Raw genomic sequence first — 25,360 nt, forward strand, 5'->3', positions numbered from 1 at the left:
CTACTAAAAATAATCTTACTTATTGGGATATATCTTGTAGAGACTATTGAAATAACAAAAATCATGCATGATAGTCAATGCTTAACTTTATAACTTTATTTTAACATGTATTTCCAACATACACTAATAAATCTAAATTACATAAATAATAGCAATTTGAGCTATTTAAAATGCACTTCATATATATTACTCTATTGCTGTTAAACATCTCATAAAGTAGGTATTATATCCCCAATTTACTAATGAGGTAACTAGAGATCTACAAGTCTTAAAAATAATTGCTTAAGGATGCAAAAGACGTACACCCAGGCTTCCTCATATGAGTTTCTGCACTGTTCACTTAAATGGTAATGTTTAAATAGCAGCCTGGGAAATTTTTCTGATTACTTTTTTTTAAAAGCAAAATATAGAATTGTATATATATATTTTATATAAATATATATATTTTAGCAGCAGCTAAATTTTTTTAATGTATATAATTAAAAAATCAAAAGAAAGTACAGAAGTGCGGGGGTAGGGGTAGGCTATACACCAATGTTCACAGCAGCATTATTTCAATAACTAAAAGATAAAAACAACACAATTGTCCTTCATTAGGTGAGTGAATGAAGATAAGATACAACCATATAATGGAACATTATTCAGCTTTAAAAAGGAAGGACATTCTGACACAGGCTACCACACAGGTGAAATCTGAAGACATTATGCTAAGTGAAACCAGCCAGTCACAGAAGGACAAATACCATACAATTCCACTTGTATGAGACAGTGAGAATTGGCAAACTCAAGAACAGGAAATAGAAAAGTTGTTACCAGGGGTTGGGGAAAAAGGAGAATGAGAGTTACCATATAACAGATACAGATTTTCAGTGTGGAAAAATAAAAACTTTTTAGAGATGGATGGTGGTGATGGTTGCACTATAGTGCAATATGAGTGCTCTTAATGACACAGAATAGTACATTTAAAGTTGAATTATTCGAGGGATCATTAATCAATTAGAAAGGACTCTAAAGTCTATAATCTCTAGGCTAGAAGCAAACTATTAATACTGGTTATGTTTAATTTTTCTATAGTAAAGATGTATTGTTTTAATAAAAACATTACTCATTTAATATAACTTTTGAAAATAAATACAGAATGTAAAAACTGTTACTGATTTTAAACAACCAGAAATTGTATATAATACGATGTTTTAAACAAGAAAGACCTCAATTCCTACTGATGAAAATACATGAAAAGAAAATGTTTACGCTTACATTAAAAGACAGCCAAATGAAAGTGTAACATTTACATGCCAGGCACAGTGATGCACACCTGTAGTCCCAGCAGCTTGGGAGGCTGAGGCAGGAGGATTATGAGTTGAAAACCAGCCTCAGCAACTTAGCAAGGCCCTGAGCAACTTCACAAGACCCAGTCTAGATAAAATATTAAAAAGGAAGATGTAGCTTGGTGGTAAAGCAACACTGGGTTCAATCCCCAGCACAAGAAAGAAAGTACATTTACATAACTCAAAGTTCATTAAAATAAGTTTCTTCTTAGTATTACCACCCAAACCTACCAACCACACTGGGTAAGGATTTTTCACACAAGCATGAAGATACTCTTTTTCACCACCAAAAGGAGTATTCATAATAAAAATTACAGAGATTTTAGAACTTCAAGGACGAAGGAGAAGCTACATTTAAGATGTTGCAGTAGAAAAGGAAATATATTCAGGTTTTATGGTATTGTGAAAAGGGACTGGGGTTATCTAAAAGCCACAAATCGCTGTATTTTATCTGTTATATTTAGATTATAATTTTGAAAAAATCTACATTGATTCCTCTCACTTATACTCATTTATACTCAACATATCATATTTTAAAGTTTCATGGCATACTGTGGTAGACAGTAGACAGGATTTGGGAATCAAAAGTCAGAATCTGGATTTTACTAATAATGCATTAGTGATCTTAGGTGAGACACTAACAGCAATGCATAACAACTTCAAAATAAAACAATTTAGCAAGGTCAGCATTTCCCAAACCTTTCCAGCTGAATTCTAAAGCTATGCAATAATGAAGGAAGAAAGGACCCTTGTCAAATAAATTTGGAAAATGCTTCACAGTATAGCCCCATCCTTATTCTAAAATCAAGAAATACAGACTTTAAACTATATTACAGAGCTACAGTAACAAAAATGACATGGTATTGGCGCCAAAATAGATTTGTGGACCAATAGTACAGAATAGAGGACACAGAGACAACTCACATAAACATAGTTATCTCATACGAGAAAAAGGTGCCAAAAACATTCAGTGAAGAAAGATAGCCTATTCATCAAATAGTGCTGGCAAAACTGGAAATCCATATTTAGCAAAATGAAATTAAACCTCTATCTCTCATCCTGCGCAAAAATCAACTCAATGTGGATCAAAGGCTCTGGACAGAGACCCTGCCACTAACAGAAGAAAAAGTAGGCCCAATCTTTACCATGTCGGCCTAGGATCTAACTTCCTTAACAAGATCCCTGAAGCACAAGAAATAAAATCAAGAATAAATAAATGGGATGGATTTAAATTAAAAAAGCTTTTCCTCAGCAAAGGAAATAATCAATAATGTGAGAAAAGAGCCTACAGATTGGGAGAAAATCTTTATCACATGCTACTCCAATAAAGCATTAATCTCTAGGATATAAGAACTCAAAAAACTTAACACCAAAAAAAAAACCAAATAACCCAATAAATGGGCTAAGGAAGGACTCAAACAGAAAAGATACTTCAAAGAAGAAATACAATCGATCAACAAATATATGAAAAAGTGTTCAACGTCTCTAGCAATAAGAGAAATCAAAACTACACAAAGATTTCATCTCATGCCAGTTGGAATGGCAATCATCAAGAATACAGGCAACAATATATATTTGCAAGGATATGGGGGGAAAGGTATATTCATACATTGCTGGTGGGACTGCAAATTGGTACAACCACTATGGAAAGCAGTATGGAGATTCCTCAGAAAACTTGGAATGGAACCACCCTGATATCCCACTCCTTGGTTTATATGAAAAGAACATTAAATCAGCATACTACAGTAATACAGTCACATCAATGTTTATAGCAGCTCAATTCACAATAGCTGAACAATGGAACCAAACTAGGTGTCTTTCAACAGATGAATGGACAAAGAAAATGTGATACATATATTCAATGGAATATTACTCAGCTTTAAAGAAGAATGAACATATGGCATTTGCCAGTAAATGGAGTTGACGAATATCATGCTAAGCAAAATACGCTAATGCCAAAAAAACAAAGGTCGAATGTTTTCTCTAATATGTGAATGCTAATTCCCAATAAGGGGTGGGGAGGCATTAGAGAAGAAAAGAGTTACCTTAGATTGGGTAGAGGAAAGTGAAGGGAGGTGAGGTGAGGAGTGGAGATAAGTACGGTAGTAGAACAAAACAGACATTATTATATGTATGTATACATGTGACTGCATGACCAATGTGATTCTGCAACATGTACACTCAGAAATGAGAAATTATATCCCATCTATGTATATCAAAGTGCATAAGTGTATTATACTGTCAAGTATAACTAATTAAAACAAATTTAAAACCTAAATTTAAAAAAAAGAAAAGAAATACTACTTTAAAGGCATTCCCAAATTTATGGAACCATGAAGCTCTTTTACTCTTGGAATATGTATGAAAGACCTTTGTATTTCATGAGAAAATACAGACTTCAGTAAATGCTAGTGAAATAATGTCTCAAGGTCTTACTAAGACTCTCACAACAGTTAGAATACCTAAGAGAATTATATCAATGACTAAGAAACAAATTCTTCTACCACTCTCAATGTGGTATAGCAGCTCAATTCTCAAGTTGGAAGTATAAATTGGCTCTAAATTTTTGAAAAGCTATTTGGCAAAAAATAGCCAAATTTTAAACACGGATATGTTCTTTGCTCCGTTACCTAACTTTTGGGATTCTGCCCTATAGAAAAGAACTAGACTAATGCATAAAAGTATATTCATAAGGATATCAAAACCAGCAGTTTTACAATGGAAAAAAAAACAAAACAATCTAAATATCCAGCAATATTAAGTAAATTATAACATTCAAATAACAGAACACTAGGTAGTATTAACAAATGGTAATCCCTATTTATTGACAGAGAAAGACATCTAAGAACAAAATAAAAATGAGATCCCATGCATGTAAAATTTCCTATTTATGAATGCCTACAAATTTTCTGAAAAGATTCTTATTTAAAATGTTAACATTTCACGCCCATGAAGATGTTTATAATCAAAAAGCAGAAAATAACAAGTATTGGCATGAATGTGCAGAAATTTTAACATCTATTAAAATTTTATAATTCTTATCAGTGATGAAATGTGACACGGTTAAAGGTGCTATGAAAAACTGCATGGGTAGTTTCTAAAAAATTAAAAAGAATTTCTATCTGATCCAGCAATTCCACATCTTGCACACACACACACACACACAAAAAAAAAAAAAAAAAAAACTGAAAGCAAGGACTCAAACAGATATCTGTTCAAAGCAACATCATTCACAATGTTCAAAGCAACATCATTCACAATAATAAAAAGGGAAAAACCCAAACATCCAAGAACAGATAAATGGATAAACAAAATGGGGTTTATACATATGACAGAATATTAATCAACCTTAAAAAGGAAGAAAATTCTGATATATGCTACAACAAGGATAAACCCTGAACACATTATGTTAAGTGAAAAAGCTATATACAAAAGAACAAATATTGTATAATTCCACTTATATTAAGTACCACACATATACTGTCACAGAGACAGAAAATAAAACAGTGCTTGCCAAGGGTTGTGGAAGGAGGAAGAGAGAGAGATTGTTTAACGAACAATATGAGAAGATGAAAAATTCTAAAGATAGTGGTAGTTGCAGGATTGAATGTGTATTATATGTCTCTGAACTGAGCACCTGAAACAGTTAAAATGATAAATTTTATGTATGTTTTGCTACAATAAAATAAAATGTTAACATTATTTATCTTTAGGTGCAGAGATTATTGATGATTTTTTATTTTCAAATATAGTTTTCCATATTGACTGGTTTCTTCCTTGTATTACTACCCTCCTCAGTTTTAACTCAACAAACAGGGTTTATCTTTGCAATTACAAAATGTTCTAGAAGCAAAACGATTCCCTCACTTGAGGCCATCTGTGAGTTTAAGGCTTTTGCATAATCCAGCATCTCATCATCTGTAGTCCTACAGAACAAATTAGTCAACAGTAGAACTGAGGGCACTGAAGGGTATCTCCATCACTTCAAAATGTTTACTGAAAAAGGGAAGGGAAGGCAGTGGGTGGGGTAATGAGAGGAGGGAATGGAGAAATTATATTCCATGCTTTTATAATTAATGATAAAATGAATCCTAACATTATGTATAGCTAAAAAAATCTAAAATCTAAAAATCTAGCCAGGGGGCTAGCTACTGTGCTCAGTACTGGAACATACACATTATCTCTGATACTTTCATGAGAGCTTCAGGAGGCCATGAAACATCTATTAAAATTTTATAGATAAGGGAATGTGAAAGAAATGTGAAGATTATATTTAATGATACTCAGATATGAATGTGATATACTATTAAAAAACATGATGATACTATTAAAAGCAGTTGCAAAGCAGTAGTATCTGCATTCATTTTTTAAATAAAGATGTATGGGTGTGGTTTTATGTATATATTAGAAAAATAGGCAAATAGAAAAATACCTTTAAATGTTTAATGGTAATAATCTCTGAACTGAATGATCAGGGGGAATTTGTACTTCTTGAATGAGTGATCGTGTATTCCTTTATTATTAAGATAAAGGGGCTGGGGTATAGCTCAGTGGTAGTGTGCTTGCCTAGCATGAATGAAGTGTTGGGTTCGATCCTTAGCACCACACAAAAACAAATAAAATAAAGGTATTGTGTCCATCCACACACACAAAAAAAAAAATTAAAAAGAGAAAAAGATATATACTGTTATAGATCAAAAGGCATTACTTTAAGTATTAAGCTACTACCTTATCATAAATTCCTCCAACTTCTTATGAAATCAAATCATAATGTAGATCACTACCAAAAATTCATATACAATCACCATGTAGAATTCCACTTACATTCCATCTTTTCCTTTTTTCCTTTCTTTCCTTTAGAAGAAGTAGATGAACGAGATGATGCAACAGACTGGGCTCCAGATGAATGCTGGGAAGTAACTTCCACAGAGGAAAGATCATAGGCAGACTTTCGGCTATGATGGTCCTCCTGAGTGCCTATATTGCTGCCACCAATACTGTCAAAGAAAAAGTAACAGAAAAAATATGAGGTCTGAGGGAGGCCACAAATTCTTCTTCAAAGCAGCTCTAAGACTATGGAATAGACACCTATGAGGAAAGCTCACCCTCTTTTTCTTTTGTTTTTAATATTTTTTTAGTTGTAGATGGACACAATACCTTTATTTTATTTGTTTACTTTTATGTGGTGCTGGGGATCGAACCCAGGCCTCACGCTAGGAGAGCGCTCTACCACTGAGCCACAACCCTGGCCCACGCTCACCCTCTTAAGTTAAAAAAATGTATGAACAAGAAAGTTATTTTGAAATTAAATGGTGGCAGACATGTCCAAGGAATATTGTGGGAATTTGATCCCTTTATCAATCTTGTGATTGATGAATGTGCAGAAATGGAAACTAGTGAGCTACACAACAATACTAGAATTTTTTGTAATACAAGGAAATAGGATCATCCTGTTAGAAGCCTGGAAATAAGTATTAAAAAAATGGCTGTCAAGCAGAGAAATCCATGTCCACTCTCCAAAAGACGTGTTTTATTATGATGTAAAAATAAGGTTATGTACTGTTTGTTAAGAAAACTTTTTATAATCATCAAAAAAAATGAAAAAAGGGCTGGGGATGTGGCTCAAGTGGTAGCGCGCTTGCCTGGCATGCGTGCGACCCGGGTTTGATCCTCAGCACCACATACAGACAAAGATGTTGTGTCCGCCAAATACTAAAAAATAAATATTAAAATTCTCTCTCTCTCTCCCTCTTTCTCACTCTCTCTCAGTCTTTCCAAAAAAAAAAAAAAAATGAAAAAGAAAATCTGAAGATATTCAAAACTCTACTTAATCACTAGAATTGAACTACAATAAAAAATGGCTTCCACTTCACTTTTTTTTCTTTTCATTATTATCCTAAGCCAGATTGCTCCCTATGGTTCAATTTGAGAAAAATCTGAGATGAGTTTACTGAAGTCAAAATGTACAATTTTATAAGTCATAACTACTTGCCCTCCGATAATCTGATAAGAGAATAATTTAATGAGTTCTATTTTAACCTGGAAATAAAATACATCAAATCATGTCAATTGGTAACATTAAATGTCACAGTCCTTTAAAAGTTTTTATTTAAAAAATTAATCTTTTGGGGCTGGGATTGTAGCTCAGTGGTAGAGCGCTTGCCTAGCACGGGCGGGACCCGGGTTCGATCCTCAGCACCACGTAAAAATAAAGGCACTGTGTTGTGTCCATCTACACCTAAAAAAAGTAAATAAATATTTTTTTAAATAATCTTTTTATTTATTTATTCTTACTCATTGATAGACCTTTAATTTACATGATAACAAAATTAAGGAGAAAATTCTTTCCAGCAAAAGTCTCATTCACATACAGTTATTTAATCTCTGTACTTCAGATTCCTCTCTAAAATAGGAAAACTAACAATAATACTTACTATATCAGGCTATTATAAAAATGAGTTAACAAAGTTAATGTCCTCAATTTTCCCAGTATCTTGGGCATTAAGAGCTCGATAATTACCAGATATTATAATTAGTTCAAACTTTTCCAAAGCTTTACAAAATTTTATATATTATCCCAGGTTTTAAAAAAATTACTCTTACATACAGATCATGAAGTATCTATATGATCTCCCTCAATTCTACCATAGAAAACCATTTCTTAAGCTTCTTCTATTAGTATACCACAGTACAGTTCTCAGTACTATCCTCTACTGAGGATTCAGATTGATTTGGTGACCTAAACCTGGTTTACTATACATCAGGCCCTGTTTTAAATACTTTATTTCACTGAATCCTCGTAACAACTCTGTGAGGCAGGCAGGTACTATTATTTTCTATTTTAACGAGAAGGAATTTGAGAAATAGAAATATTAAGTAATATGATCAAATAAATATAAGCAACTAATAATCCAGAGAGTCAAGATTTAAACCCAGGCAGTCTGAATACAGATATAGAGTACACAAAATTCCACTATACTACATAGATTCTACATTTATATTTCAAAAAGCAAAATTTGACCAATATTCAGATCAAAGTTCTCATTTGTATATTTTTTTCACCCTTCAGACTTTATTTGATATTGTCATACTTAGGCTCAAGAGATGATTTTTTTTCTGTCAAAGTCCCACTCCCTGGAGAGGAAACAAAATCATCTTCATAAGAAACACTGCTTAGAGGGGTTGCAGTGATATTCAAAGGCCGAGATGTTGATGTTCCTCTATCTAATCTGTCTTCAAACCCTGTCAAAAGTAATAATTGATGCATAAAAATCAAAATTAAAAAATTTTAAGCAAAGTATTCCATGACATAGAGATTAATAATATGGATTTAGGGACAGTTTAGTTTGCTTGCTTCTTTTCCATTTAATTTTTTTTATCTAATAATTACATTTTTTTTTTTTTTTTAGGTATGTGCTGACTTTATTTTTTTTTTATTTTTTTTTTAATTAATTTTTATTGTAGGTTGTTCAAAACATTACATAGTTCTTGATATATCATATTTCACACTTTGATTCAAGTGGGATATGCGCTCCCAATAATTACATTTTTATTAAGAAAATTTTCAAACATACATAATAAATTAGCATAATGGAACCAATGTTTGAGAGTGCAAATATATAGCCAGATTACTATTCAAAATCTGACTACTATTAAAATTCATTTTGATAAACAGTAATAAAGTTGTTTCCATCTCAGAAATGTTACCACATTGCCCCTCTGAACTCTTGACCACTATATTCCAAGGATTCACAAGTTACTATATATAGAAAACATTTTTATTCAAGTATATAAATATGACCACAGAAAACCAAGTATATACTTGAATATATGTCAAGTCTTGACCGTCATCTATGAATTTCTCTAAACTAGAACAAAATTTCCACAAATATCAGATAGTTTTATGACAATTAAAAAACAGAATATTAAATATTCTAGTGTATTAAATATCAAGTATTCTAGTTTAAATATTAAATATTCTAGTTGAAGTTTGCAGATAATTTAACAGACAATAAGATGGATTATAAATCTCCATTATCCTTGTAATAAACAATGTAATAATGTAGTAAACAATGAAGAATGTGTACTTAAGTATATTATCTTGTATAAAAATTATGAAATAATTTAAAAAACACAAAGATAGTACAAGTCCTTTGTATTTTTCTCACCTTTTCCATATAACTGATATGATTTGGTAAAAATATTAATGACACTATGTGGACTTCCCTTTGCTAATTCTTCCCATGGTCCTTTGCTTTGTGTACTACCTATGTGCCCCAAAAGTGGCAAGAATTTCTCAGCTTCCTTCTGAAACTCTTTGATGGGTTCATAAGTATTTCTTTCTCCAGCACAAAATTCCTTTTCTTTTAAGATTTCTGCCACCTTTAAAAGGGGCCGTCCATCCCGGCCTCCCTCCTCTTCAGAAAAACTACCCTCACTAAGAAGAGGCCCTTCACTGACTGAGTCTGTGCTGGAACAAAGAGACATTTTGGCTTTTTCTTGAGAACAGGTTTGCAGATCAGAGATAGGAGAGTCAGTCTGCCTCTTACACAACTGTGCCAGCAGCCCTCCTGGTTTGGGATCAGCGGATCTTATTCTGAAGCTTGATATGGCACTCTGAGGTCGTATCATCTCAGGAAGCTTTTTAAATTCACTAAGGTTGCCTACACCAGGAAGATCATCATCAAAAGTTGTATGAGATACACAGGTTCCCAGCATCTTTTGAATTCGGGCAGAAAAAACATCTTCGGTATCCTCTTTCACAGGTGGACTTTGAGCCTTTGTCCAAGGTCCGTCTTCTTGAGGTGCTTGCTGCACTTCATACTCAGTGTTCCACACTGACCCATAGTTAATGTTGGCCCCAGCCAATTTCTTGGCTTCACTTTCAATCCTGCTAGACAAAGAAGCAGCTGTTGCTTTCAAAGCTTCAATACGATCCAGTTTACTTTTATACTGGCTGGCACTAGGTTTTAACAAGGCATCTGGATGAGCAGCTGGTGAGGTCAGATATGGTTGAGGTGTAAAACTTAATGGTCCTGAAGTCATATTATGATTCTTTCTGGCTGGTAAAATAGACTCAAAATCCTTATGCAAAATTCCTACATGTTCTAGATTTAAGAGATGGGAAAGTAAATTTCCAGCTGTTCCAACAAGAGGTTGTGGTTGGGAATTATGAATCCGTGGGCTCAATCTGTCAGGCTGCATCCATGTAGGTTCTATCAAGTCTCTTCTGGAAATTAAAGTCACAATATGTTAGTTAACACAGCAACTAATAACTAAACTACCTTTTTGTTTTTGTTGCAGTGCTGGGGATCAAACCCATGGCTTCATGCATGCTAGGTAAGCCCTCTATCATACAGCTACACCCCCAGTCCAAACCACCATTTTAAAAGAAGTTTTGGGGTTTTTTCTGATTATAAGAGTAGGGCATACTGGGGGGAAAAAAGGTAGAAAGTACAAAAAAGTTAAAGATCACTCACAGCTAACTAAACAAAGAGTCACTATAAATAGTTCATTTAGATTTATATCTTTCCAAACATTTTTCTGTGTGCATGTTGTGTTTTGGCTGGTATTATTTGCACACACAAAAAATGAAATTTCACCATCCATATTGTTTTGCAATCTTAGTTGTATTTTTCAACTAAGATACCACTTTTTAAAAACTATTAATTAAAGAGAAGGCATTATAATCTTGAAAATAAATTTCTTTACATCCCTGGCTCTATCTTATCCTTTGAAAATGTTATACAAAAGAGAAATGCTTAAGAGTGCTAAATATTAATGTAGACAATATACAGATTATTCCAATCAATAAACATTTACTAAAAGCTGACTACTGATGTTTAACATTGTGCTTACAAAAAAAAAATGAGATGATTACAACCAACTTCTAAAAAATTAATGAACATCAAGGAACTAAATGAAAAACTGTGAGTTCCAATAATAAATATACAATATAGGGTCAGGTGTCCATAAAGTCCAGAAACAGAATAAAGATATCCTAACCAACATAATATACATCCACCTATGTTTCCAGGCTATACACGCTCCCTGTATATTAAGGGATACTACAGATAAATTAAAGATGAATGTCAACTATTAAGAAGATTTTGTTTAAGAGTCTTGTAGTTTACTTTTGAATGATGATATTAAGACATACTTATCAAATTTGCAGAAGACAGAAAGCCTGGAAGCATGGCCTCCTCAACAAATGAGCAAACTACTATTCAAAGTTATTTGTAAAGGCTGCAAATTTAGACTAAACTAATATGGAGAAATGTACACTTCCACAGTTGGTCTAAAAAACATCTGGAAGAGGGTAACCAAGGTGATAAAGGTGATATCAACCAAGGTGATAAAGGAAATGGAAATCATGTCAAGCAGGTTCTGGTGGGAAGTTACAGCAGTCTTGCATACTCAAGGGCTGTCAATAAGAACTGAATGAAGGAATATTATAGCACAGATTTTATGCTATCATATATAAAGTATTATAAATGCAAAATGTGAAGTTATTAGTGTCTAAGCTAAGCTGCTAACAACAGGAATACAAAGGTGGTTATAATACCAAAGACATCAATGAATAAAAATTTTAATTTTAAACTCTTGGATTTTTATTCATGTCTTTTGTATTATAACTGCCTTTGTATTCCTGTTGTTAGCAGCTTAGCTTAGACACTAATAACTTAGCTTAGACACTAATAATTTCACAAATGCCAGTTTTATGGTGATATATTGATTGTGGAGGAAAAAAAGAAAAACAAAAATGAATATATTTAATCCAGTTAAGAATTAATCTTGGCTGGAGAGGTGGCTGCGTTGGTGGAGTGCTGGCCTAGAATGCACAAAGTTCTGGGTTCAATCCTAAGCACCACATATAATAAGTAATGAAATAAATATCTAAAAAAATAATAATATTAATTAATCCTTATTCTGGGATCTCAAGACATAACAAGGATGACAGACTAATAAATGAACAGCTAAAATTACAGATGTCATAAGTACTAAGATAAAGACAAAGTTCAGTAAGATAAAGATAAGGGAGCAAGTAGTTCTGCTAGACAAGGAAAGTAGCTTTTGAACTGGTTCTTCCAGGTGTTCAATCTCAGGTATATAACCTGGTAGAAGCAAATTAGCAAACAAAAATGATGGCACATAAAGAGCAATGAAAATAAATGAAATAATTTTAAGTATATAATGAATTCATTTTAACCATGAAGATAAATTTAAGCAATTAATAGGAATGAAGAAGCTCAGAAATGGATAGTGCAGAAGTGGAGGCAATAGGTTAAGACACTACAGGTTGAAGAAGTCTGGTATTAAAAGGAGAAAGAAACGAGGCATAATGTAAACATGTATTGAAACAACACAGAGTACCTCATAAATATGTACAATAGACTTAACCTGTTTAGAATTAGAGAATGAAACTTAGAAAAAGGCAAAAATTGAAGATATGTATATCTGAAAACTGAAGAGGATCACCACCCAATTGTATTTACATTTTAAAAAATGTTTAAACCTTCAACAAATCATCTCAATCATTTCACTTATTAGGAGGCAGTATGGAGAGTAGTTAAAAGCACAGGCTTCTGGAGTCAGATTGCCTAGGTTCAAATCTATCTCCACCACAACTTGGAGAAAGTTAATTCAACTACAGTAGCCTAAATTACCTCTTCTGTAAAATAGGAACAACAGTGCCTAACACAAGGAATTATAAGGACTAAATAGTATACACAAAGTACTTAGATCAGTGCCTAAAAGCTAAGAAACAATGTTAGCTATTTTATCAGTATTATTCTTCTCTAGGGTGAGGGGAAAGACAACCATGTATTAACCCCAAATTGGAAAGTGATTTGATTTCTATTTTGCAATCTCAAAGAATTTCAAAAATCTTTCTCTTTCCAAAATAGATCTCATTACTAAGTATAATTTATATCCATGTAACCTTTCACCGTGATTTATCCAGCAGATTTTTATTGTTTGTTTGGTTCAGAGAAGGGAAGAGTGCTTCCAACTGCAGGAAGAATCGACATTAATACTGGACTGAAGAACAGGCAAAATTTGAATAACTAAGAATAGGGCATAAAGTAAGTACAGCTATATGGCATGCTTAGAAGATATTATTAGAAATAAACCTCTCTATGGGGCTGGGGTTGTGGCTTAGCAGTAGAGCACTCGCTTAGTACGTGTGAGGCCCTCGGTTTGATCCTCAGCACCACATATAAATAAATAAATTAAACATATTGTGTCCAACTACAGATAAAAAAATAAAAGAAAGAAAGAAAGAAATCTATCTATGTTCTCTTCCTCATAAAGGTCAGTCAGCAAAGTTCATTGAACACAGACCACCTACACTAAACTCCATAAAATGAAATTTTATCCTCTTTTTACCTTGCAAGGGGCTGTGGGGGTTCTGATAGAGATATGTCACTACTGGAAGATGCACTTGGGGGACGTTCCTGTACTTTATTTTCTTTGTCAGATTCTCCAGATGGCTGATACCCTGGTCTGACCTAGAAAAAAAACGATATCACATTTATCTGACTTCTGACTTCTTTCACAAGGAATTATTCAAAGAGCTCATAAGATAAACAGAGTGTTTTTCTTCCTCAAAAATAATTCACATTTAGTTTGCCTTTAAAATAACCATTATGATTAACAACAAAACATTTAAAATCCAACAAGAACACCTAATCCTAGCTGCCTAGTGTTAGGAAGAAGTAATATCCTTTATAAATCTCAGTTTTTTCACCTGATAAATAGAAATAAGGTAGTACCTACCCTTCTCATGGTTGTGAGAATTTACTGAGTTTAAGCCTATAAGTAAAGCCTTTCAAAAAGTATGAGGTACATAGTGCATACTTATTATTCCTAATTAGCACACTAAACTAGAATAGTCTCTAATTTCAGCACAGATTACAAAACTAAGTATGTCCTAACATAATCTATGTACTGAGTATTTGTTTGGTACTACAATGAAAACTAGGCAGGAAAATAATAGGAAAGACAAAAGTCAATGTTGATTGACTGTTGAAATCAATATTGGAAACTCTTAATTCAGCTATTATTTTCTACCATACTTTTCATTACTCTTTATATGGAATAAATTTCATGAAAGGTCATGACTATTTTAAATATTATCTAAGCATATGTCTGAATACTAGTAATGGTGAATAATTTTTGAATAGTACAATATGGCAAATAAGCTTTTCCTAAGCACGACTTACTCCTTTTTGTATTTCTTACTACTATCACCTGAGTTTCCTGTGTAACATGTTGATGAGCTGGCTCTTCCAGCAAGGTCTTTTCTAGTAGCAATTTGGAGTAAGTTTCCTGTAGCCTTCTAGCTGCTGATGGATCAGGAGGCACATTTTTTGCTTTAGTAAAAGCTTCTTTCTGTTTCCGGTAGAGTTCCTGCAATCGTTTATTCTTCTGTTCAGTAGCCTCCTTTTGAGCCTTCTTCTCTTCGTTTTGCTTCCTCTTCCTTTCTTCCTGCTGTTTAACAATATACTGTCGTACCTCATCAGTGTCATAATGGCGCTTTTTGGAAATAACAGGGGGCTCTTCGTTGGCTGTTATTTTGTCAGGTTTTCTTTTCACTGGGCTATGACTCCGAGGAACCTGGATAGGTGCTGATGCCTTCTGATTCTGTAACTCTCCAGTTTCTGGCCTAGAGGTCTGAGCTGTAGAATCTAGCTGTAAGTCATCAAGAATGCCACGGATTTCAACAGGTAAAAAGTCCTTATTTAAGGCAGTACTTTCTTCCTGTTTATTTTCTGGAAGAGATGGAGCTAACTTCTTTATATTATTTTCAGACCGAACTCTACTTCTTGAACGTTCTGAGCTTCGTGGAAGAGGTCTATGTGAAGCATCCAACTTGGGATCAGATTCTGCTCTTCCAATATGACCCCCTACAACATATGAACTGTTAGTGATATGTTAAAATTCTATATTCATTCCTAAGATTATTGCGCTAAGAAGAAAATTAAGGAATTTAACTTTATCTCAAGTTCAAAATATCCTATAGTCTTCTAAAGAACATTATAAAAGGTCTGGGGTTGTGGCTCAGTGGCAGAGCACTTGCTTAGTATGTGTGAGACACTGGATTCGATCCTTAGCACTGGTTACAAAAATAAGCAAATAAAATAAAGGCATGCTGCCCATCTATAACTACACACACACACACACACACACACACACACAAAATAAAATAAAAAAGAAAGAAAAAAACATTATAAAAGAAAATAAAACCTTCCCTTTTTAATAGTAAAAGAATTTCAATCTTCAGAAAAACTATACTTCCTTGGGTCTTTTTCTTTTTTAATGCCTTTTTAAATATTTCTAGAAAAAGAACAGATCTTACAGTTAATGTGAACATTAAACATTACTATTTCTTTCTTACATGCATATTTAATATGATTACTTCTCTGCTTTAAAAAGTTATTTAAAAATCAATAATCTGTGCTGGAGTTGTAGTTTAGTATTAGAGCATTCGTCTATAGGCTCTGGGCTTGATCCCTAGCACCACAAAAACAACAAAAATCAATTATATTTTTAGTATAAAGCATCCTAATTAGAACCAAGGAAACTGAAAATATTTTAAGAATCTTTTAAAGAATAATAGTTTCTTACAGCTTTGCAAAGATCATATACCAAATCCAATAATAAAGGCACCGAAAGTACTGATTTTATTGAGAATCCTACAACACCGACCCCTTTCATAATTACATGAAATGGGACCATACGTAGATAAGTTTATCAGAGAATTTCTGAAAGTTTAATTTACATTCTTCTTGGTGCAGAAAATATTAAAACTGGTCTCATATATCATATTCACATTTTAGTAATCTCTGTGAAACAAACTTTTGTTTTTGAGATGGAGGTTTCACTAGGTTGCCTAAACTAGTCTCAAACTCTCAATCCTCCCACTTCAAGCTCCCAAATAGCTGGTATTACAGTTGTTTGCCATCACACCCAGTTATGGCTTAATTTTAGATTGAGAATTTATTGGCAACATAGATGAAAGCAAAGAGGAAAAAAATACAATGTATATTGACTTCTATATACCAAATTGTAGCTGTGATGTCATTTCTTACTAAATCATGCAGAAACTCAATTAAGGCAAATTTTGCTACTGTAAAGGAAATCTGGCCTGTAGGTCTTTATCTTTTATTTATCAAAATTAGCATTATTCATTTCAAATATCATTTAAGATACTTTAAAAAGTGAAAAGCAGGGCTGGGGTTGTGGCTCAGTGGTGGAATGCTCGTCTATCATGCATGAGGTGCTGGGTTCGATCCTCAGCACCACATAAAAATAAAATAAAGATATGATGTCCATCTAAAACTAAATTTTTTTAAGTGAAAAGTAATAGAATTGAGGGCCAAATGTAAAAGATCTGGTACTTATATCCAAAATATGCCACCAACTATACAACCCTGAGAAAAATTAATTTTCTTTCAGAGCCAGTTTCCTAAACTATATTTAAAAAACAAGCAATGGTGAGGTACTAAACAACTCAGTGAGACCCTGTCTCTAAATAAAATACAAAAAATAGGGCTGGGGATGTGGCTCAGTGGTCAAGTACCCCGAGTTCAATCCCTAGTATCAAAAAAATAAAAAATAAAAAAACAAAAAACCCAACTTTGTAAATGTTTGTTTATACACATTGGAAAAGACAGGCTGGATTTGATTCTCTTAAGGTCCCTAGAAGTGTGATGTGATTTGAATAAAACACTGCTTTGATATTCATGACAGCTAATTGTAATGAATATAACAAACACAGAATTCTTTGTACAGATGGCCGGAACACCTATGAGCAGAGATTATTCAGATAAGCCCAGTAGAACTTTTTTTTTTTTCAGGTGGGAGGCGGGGCACTCGACCACTGAGCCACATCCCCAGCCCTATTTTGTATTTGTTTAGAGACACAGTCTCACTAAGTTGATTAGCACCTCACAGTTGCTGAGACTGGCTTTGAACCTGCGATCCTCCTGCCTCAGCCTCCAGAACTGCTGAGATTATAGGCATGTGCTAAGAGGCCAGACCCAGTAGAACATTTTTGCTTTGCGTTTCATTCACAATTATAAAGTCCTACAACATTCTCAAGTACATTAACCTTTTCAAGTACTAACGCAAGCAAGCCATTTTAATTATTTTTTTCAACAATTTTAATTACAGCCACTCACCAGATTTAGTAGTTCTTTCTCTTCCATTTCTGTCACTGGATGCTGTTCTTGGCTCTTTCTGCTCTATTCTGGGCACAGGTCCCAGAATTTTCTTTACTAATTTTTGTCCATCTCGCCAAGAAGATGTACTTATCACACGACTATTACCTAAAATATATAGGTGTATATATAACATTAAATTTAAAACTCAAGTGTTAGCTCTAAGTAGTATACCTATGCAACCATGCAGGTTTTATAATTAATCTTGTTTATCTTCTGTTCAGGACCAAAGTTTTACAAAATAACTGTGTTTTTAACTCTAAGCCACCAAAATTGGTTAACAATTTGTCCATCTCTTTATTTATCTAGGAATGTCAAATAAGTATAAAATGTTTTCAGTCGTAAGTAGCAAATCATAATTATTCCTAAAGCCTCAAATACTAAGGCATTGAACTCAACAATGTCATTTTGCAAAGAACAAAAATGTCTTTAATGATAATAAGTGTTTGGCTTGGTGCATAGTAAATGATAAAAACATGTTCGCTGAACAAATGAATGACTTAATCTAAGCATAGGGAAAAATTATGAGGAGAAATAACAGTGATCATCTTTGAAAGGGATGGCATTTCTAGGTCTTTCACATTATATTTTATAGGTGTATACCATTAATACACACCATTATTTTCTTAACAACAACACTCTCAATACAAATATCAACACTTTAAACTGCCCTCATTATAACGGCTCACAAAAATAAGAGTATATTTCAGCAAATACAGCTGTTTACTAGGAGGAAAACAATTTCTACTAGTTTCAGAAAATTAAAAATAGACTATCATCCCAAAATAGACAATATCCTTAATAGCAACAAATGACTTGAGACTGTTTATAAAATAGAAACTATAAAAAATAAACATGAAATAAATATGTGTTTATGTAGAATAATATGAGAAATGGAATAATGAAAATGATGAAGTAGCACTTTAAAACTAATTAAATTACAAAGAAGGGCTGAGAATTGTGGCTCAGCGGTAGAGCATTCGCCTCCCATGTGCGAGACCCTGGGTTCGACCCTCAGCACTACATAAAAAAATAAATAAGTGAAATAAAGGTACTGTGTCCAACTACAACTAAAAAATAAATATCTTTTTAAATTACAAAGAAAATTTTTATATTAATAGCCTACACTTCTAGGCATAGTGACACAAGCCTATTATCCCAGTTGCTCAGGAGACTAGGGCATGAGGCTCCCAAGTTCAAAGCCAGCCTCAGCAACTTAGCAAGACCCTAAACAACTTAGGGCCTGCTGGACCCTGTCTCAAAATAAAAAAAATAAAAGGTTGACATAGCTCAGTGGTTAAGCAAACCTGGGATTCAATCCCTGGTATCAAAAAAAAAAAAAAGTCAAAGACATTCATTTAGGTTTTCGTGTAAAAAGGATTTTAATTTAAAAGTTTAATTGGAAGTATAGTCTTAAGGAAAACATCAATCACAAAAAGGTGAATAATGTGTGCTATTTACTTGAGAAATGTTTTCTATCCTGATATTAATTTTATATACTCTCTAAAATATTTAAACAGTTTTAAGTCTACTGCTCAATCTATTTTTAAGGAACTTTGTAATTTTAAGAAAAATGAGAAAACAGACTTCTTCTCAATTTCAGTTTGAATTTCTGAATCAAAGGCAAACAAACATGAATACACTGTGTAGTTATTTATAAATGCTGGCTTCTGAATATGCTGGGTGGTTATCTATAAATTCTGGCTTTCTGAAACAATCTCATTCAGTAAGTGGAAGAAAAAGACTTTCATTGGCAAACTACTAATATAGCTTTAGCATATTTAATGATTGTGTGTCTAAGTCATGCTACAGTGTATACATGGGAATTAGCCTACAACAAAAGTGGAAAAATAAACTCCAGATTAGTGCTGCAAGTTATAGTGCTCCTGTTGCTTCATTTCATTTCAAACTAAACCCCTAACAACAGTATTGTATAATATTACATGAAAAGTTTTTTTTAATTTTAAGAATTAGTTAACACCGAGATCATTCACGATCTTGTAAAATTTCATTGTATTTGCATAAAACCAGTGTCACTCTGTTAAGACATATGAAATTAATAAATGTTGCAAATTTATTTAGCATAGCATTAATTTATCTGTCATTATATTGATCAGTCTATGATCAGAAAAACAGTCTGATCATGGGGCTGGGGCTCAGTGGTAGAGTATCTGCCTTGCACGTGTGAGGTACTAGGTTCGATCCTCAGCACCAACTTTAAAAAAAAAAAAAACAGTCTGATCAAAAAGCAGTGCCCCAGGCTGAGGCTGAGGCTGAAGCTATGGCTCAGTGGTAGCTCATTTGCCTGGCATGTGTGAGGCACTGGATTCCATCCTCAGCACTACATATAAATAAATAAAGACCTGTTGACAACTAAAAAAATCTTAAAAAAAAAAAAAAAAGCAGTGTCCCATCTTTCTGATACTGTGTCCATAAAACTTGTTATTTTTTATCATAGCATTAATTTATACTCCCTTGAAACTACATACCTCCTCCATGAAGGTTGAAACTATGTGCATCTAGTGTACCACTGTGTTTCCTAAGCTTAGCACAGTGCTTCACAAAGAATAAGTGCTGGGGGCTGGGGTTGTGGCTCAGAGGTACAGCGCTCGCCTGGCATGCACAGGGCCCTGGGTTCAATCCTCAGCACCACATAAACATAAAATAAATGAATGGAATAAAGGTAAAAAAAAAAAAAAAAAAAAAGAACAAGTGCTCAAAAACATTTGAATAATGAATTAATGGATCAATTCAGAATGTCTGCAAACTGAAAGTGACCACACAGACACACACACACACACACACACAAAGATGATACAAAGTAATAAATTTTTCTATATGCCAACTCTGAGAATATTTGGTAACAAGTGTTTATAGCCATATAGATTCAAGATCAGTAATATATAACCTTAGGATGGATACAATACTGAAAGACTAACCTGTTTTGCATTCTGGACTTGATAACTGTGTTACCTTTTGAACTTTTCGTACTGGCTTGACCCCTTTCTTCTCTTTACTTTTGTCAACAGGTTTCTCTTTTATAGAGATATCATCTGAAATGTAGAAAAATGTACAGCGATTATTATAATTCCCACCCACCTTTTCTCATCCTCCCAGTAAGAAAAATCATTACAGCAGTTGCCCCTTATCTGTGGTTTCACTTTCTGCAGTTTTAGTTACCCAAGGTCAAATACAGTCCAAAAATATCAAATGGAAACTTAGGGAAACAAACAATTCAAAAGACTTAAATTGTACAACATTCTAAGTAACATCATGAACTCTCTTGCTATCTAGTCCAGAGCAGTTTATCCCTTTGCCGGCATATCCACACTGTATATGCTACCTGCCTACCCCTTAGTCAACCCCAGTAGCTCCTCTTGGTTATCAGACTGACTCTCACTCTTTTGATATCATAGAGCTTCTGTTCAATTTACAAACCTAATTTTACTTAATAGACCCAATACCCAAGAGTAGTGAGCCACCATGCCTACGAAAAGCTATAAAGTACAGTGAAATTTGTTAACTTAATAAAGAAAAAATTATATGCTAAGGTGGCTAAGATCTACAATAAATTGTCTTACTGGACCTAACTAATAAATTAAACTTTATCAGTGGTATGTATAGGGGGAAAAAGTGTAAGTAAGATTCAGTACTATCTTCAGTGCTAGGCATCCTCTGGGGTTCTTGGCATGTATCCCCAGCAGATAAGGTAGCGTGGGGGGATACAATATAAACCATATGATACAGGTAGCACAAAAGAAATCTTCACTGAGGCTATTTCTGTGATGCACAAGCCATCAATGTCAACTTTTCTTACAGAAAGATCTAAAGACTACCACTACTCCACTGTTAGGTTCTAATTCTTTATTATTTTTTTTCTTCTCCAGAAACCTCATTTTCACAAATGGAAAAAAAAAAAAAGTTACAATAGTAATACATTAAAAGTCAAGGTCACCACATGTGCAGAATTTCAGAGGGGAACACTTTCACAAATTCCTATTTAATTTAAAAATGTAGAAACATAAAAAGTTTACAAAACAGTCAATAAAAAATATATATGTGTGTGTGTGTGTGTGTAATTTTTTTTTTTTTTTTTTTTTTTTGCAGTAATGGTCTTGAACCCAGGGGGGCTCCATCACTGAAATACATCCCTAGCTGTTTTTGTTATTTTGAGACAGGGTCTTGTTAAGTTGTCAATGTTGGCCTTGAACTTGTGATCTTCTTGCTTTATAGTCATGGGATTATAGATGTGTACCACTACAACCCACTCAATATAATGTTCTTAAAGCAGATCCTTTCATGATTATGTAAGTGAAAACTGTCAGGGTATTTTGTATATAAATTATTCATTAATTCTTTAGGTTTTTTTTCAATCTGGGGGCTGATTATGCATAGAAATTTTTAAAATTAACCTCAGATATAAATAAATGAAATTTAAAGTACATGGACAGCCTTGCATCATGGGCAGGAAACAAAATAAGTATGAGTAAAAAGCTCTTAGGCAGGAAGTAAAACTAGTGTCTAAGAACAAGCAAGGAAGCCAGTATAATTGAAATGAAAAAAATAAAATAAAATATAAAAGAGAGGGGAGGGGGCAGAGAATAGTATGGTCAGAAACATAACTGAGAGCTAGATCAGACAGGGTTTTATAAGTCACTATAAGAATGTCTGCTTTGCTCAAAAGTGGGGGAATTTTTGAAAGATTTTGAATAAAGGAGAGACATGATTTAAATTAAAACTTGACAAGCTTACTCTAGCAGTTGGGATGAGAACAGATTCATTAGAAGAGAGAAATAAAGAAACCAGTTGGAAGACAAGAGACCAAGAAACTGATGGTTGCTTGATCTAAGTGGTAGCAACTGAGGAGTGTATGTATGTGTGTTTTATAAATGTTTTACATATATTACACACACACACACACACACACACACATTTATTTTGGACAATATAAAGTGAAAGAAATAAGAAGGGGATCAAGGGAAACTCAAGATTTAGGGTCTGAACTCTTAGAAGAGCAGTATTAATAGATGTGAAATGACTGCCAGAGTAGCAAGTTTAACTCCACTGAGCTAGTTAATAAGCTCTATTTTGGATATATTAAGCTTGGGAAACTTTTTTTTATACAGCCAAGAGAACATGTGGACTTACCAGCTGGATAAGAGCTTGAGTTAAGAGGGGGGATTTGGGCTAGAGACATAAATCTAGGAATCATTAGCAATAAAGAATAAATATTCGAGACTAGCTAAGCTTGCCTAATAGGTATGTGTAGATAAATATGAATGAGAGCATGCATGAAGGAGGGAGGAAGAAAAGCATGAGTACCAAGGACTGAGGCCAAGGCATACCAATGTTTATTGGCATGATCAGGGAGTCGATTAGGAAAAAAACAACTGGAAAAGGAGCAGTAAGACTTAGGAATAAAACCAGGTACTTATGAAACCCCAGATATCAAGTGAATATCAAGGAAGAAGTGATCAATCATGTTGAATACTAAGAGCTCAAGATGACAGATGAATATTAAATACTGCATTTAACAATGTGATAGTCACTGATGATCTTAAGAACAGTAGCCCACAGAGAAATAATGGCAAATACCTAAAACAAAAGATTAAGAAAAGGAGGAGACAAATTGGTACAATGAGTACAAGGCAACTTTTTGCAGTTTTACTGTTAATAGAAGGAAGAAACAGGACAGTGACTGAAGAGAAGCAAAAAAAAAAAAAAAGTTCTTTTATGATGGCTGATATAATAACATGTAAACAAACAGTATGTCAACAGGAATGACCTGGAAGAAAGGGAAAGCTGATGATAAAAAGGAAAAAAAAAAATAGGGTGGAATTTTTTGGGGGGGCAGGGGGTGGTACTGGGGACTGAACTCTAGAGTGGTTACCACTGAGCCACATCCCCAGTCCTTCTTATTTTTTATTTTGAGACAGTCTCACCAAGTTGCTCTGGGCCTCATTAAGTTATTGAGGCTGGCATTCAACCTGTGATCCTTCTGCCTCAGCCTCAGTCATTGGGATTTCATCAGGTGTGTGCCACCACACATGGCTGGAAGTAATAATCACAAATATAAAGAACAAATGCAATCTAAAATACAGGTAGATAGGTTGTTCTTAGCTAGGAACACAGAAATCACCCACCTACCATAATGAGAGAGAAGTATTATAGGCAGATCTTTTAAGAGTCTTGACATATTCCACTTGTCTATCATGATACTGTACTACTAAAAATATTGTTATTGTTCCTTTTTATAGATGAGAAAACCAACGAAGAAAGGTTATGTAACATAGTTGGCAGAAATAGCTAGTAAGTGGCACAATCAGGATTTGAACTCTTGTAAGCTGATTCCAAAATCTTCGCTCATCTCTCCACACGAGAAATTTGTTTTCTGAATGCAGAGCTCTAATTAATAAAAGCAAGAAAACTGGACTGGTCACTCAATGTCACAAAATTTATTAGTGAAATCTCTATGAGGGCTTACTAGAAACTCCTCAGGATTTAGAATCAGACAAAGTTGGTTTTGAATCTTGGTTTCAATTCTTTATGCAACCCTGGGAAAATTACTCTGAGCTTCCACTTCCTCAACTGTAAAAAATACATAAGATTAAGCACTTAGTATCTTGCCAGTCATACTAGGTATTCAACAAGTAGCAACATTACTACCATAACCTTCCTATTTCCCTCTTCCAGGCTTCCACAGGCGTCTCCTATTTCTAATTCTCTAACATTACTCTCTCCCTATAATACTTATTTTCTTTCCACATCTGACTGCCAAATTACTGACCACTTCAACAATCTGACCACTTCAAAGATGTCAGAAGGATACCAGAAGTATGTCAACTAGACTCTCCTATGCTTCCTCCACATCAGGTGGTCTGAATTCCCAAAATCCCCCAGTTTAAAAAACAGCCTATCTCATTGGTCATGTAGGCTAATTTTAACCCACGAAAGAACCTAGAGGCTGAGAGAGTCTTTTAACTCAAACCACTACTACATTAAATATAACACACTTAGAAAAGGGAAAATCTTTAGTTAGGTGACAATTTCATGTTTAAATATTATAAATTAGATGGTGTGCATGATAAATACTCAAATCATAAAAAACCTCAGCTCTCACCTGCAAAGTGAAGTGCTAAATCACGGTACAGTTCTCTACTCATGTTTTGAAACTCGGCCTCTTGCCATACTTTCCCATCAGGCGTTCGAATCTTGGTCTCTGAAGGGTTGAAACCTAATATATACCAGTAATACAGAATATTCTCATCAAAGTTCATATCAAAATATATTTTGTTGAGCATACTTTTTTGAATGAGATATGTGACATAAAATTCACTCTTTTAAAATGTACATCTCAGAGGTTTTACTATATTTACAAAGTTATACAACCATCTAATTCCAGAGTATTTCATCACCTTGAAAACAAATCCTGTACCTATTAGCAGTCATTTCCCGCATGATCTCTTCCATCTCTGGCAACTACCAATCTACTTTCTATCTTTATGGATTTGCCTATTCTGGACATTTCACATGGAATCATACAACACATTGTCTCCTGAATTAAGGAAGTCACATTTCAGGAAAGTATATGACATAAGCATTATTTTGGTGTTTTGAGAAAGATGCTGGGGATCAAACCCATGCCTCAGGTGTGCTACCACTGAGTTACCCAATCCCCAGTCCATAAGCATTATTTTTATGAAATTTTCAGCTGGAGAAGCAGAACAGTTGTTAAGGAATAACAAAAGCTTGCAGTAATGAGCCAATCCCAATACTGAACACAAGCTGATAGTACAATCGTTTGTGAAA

General features: G+C 33.8%; 1 protein-coding gene and 1 pseudogene across 2 annotated transcripts in view; one reads left to right on the forward strand and one right to left on the reverse strand.

The window, feature by feature from the left end:
- Positions 1 to 25,360, reverse strand: part of Cep350 (centrosomal protein 350) — a 163,598-nt gene that overhangs the window by 93,392 nt on the left and 44,846 nt on the right. For both annotated transcript variants that reach the window (XM_076872833.2, XM_076872831.2), the window contains exons 7-14: positions 24,672 to 24,785; positions 20,491 to 20,604; positions 17,513 to 17,659; positions 14,580 to 15,235; positions 13,716 to 13,837; positions 9,497 to 10,557; positions 8,420 to 8,570; positions 6,153 to 6,325 (exon numbers count right to left, since the gene is read on the reverse strand). In XM_076872833.2, coding sequence (XP_076728948.2) covers positions 6,153 to 6,325; positions 8,420 to 8,570; positions 9,497 to 10,557; positions 13,716 to 13,837; positions 14,580 to 15,235; positions 17,513 to 17,659; positions 20,491 to 20,604; positions 24,672 to 24,785 — 2,538 coding nt within the window. The remainder of the gene's footprint in view (positions 1 to 6,152; positions 6,326 to 8,419; positions 8,571 to 9,496; positions 10,558 to 13,715; positions 13,838 to 14,579; positions 15,236 to 17,512; positions 17,660 to 20,490; positions 20,605 to 24,671; positions 24,786 to 25,360) is intronic.
- LOC143379506 (small nuclear ribonucleoprotein G pseudogene) lies at positions 6,610 to 6,799 on the forward strand (annotated as a pseudogene).

Source organism: Callospermophilus lateralis, chromosome 13 (assembly GCF_048772815.1).
Source record: "Callospermophilus lateralis isolate mCalLat2 chromosome 13, mCalLat2.hap1, whole genome shotgun sequence".
NCBI lineage: Eukaryota > Metazoa > Chordata > Mammalia > Rodentia > Sciuridae > Callospermophilus > Callospermophilus lateralis.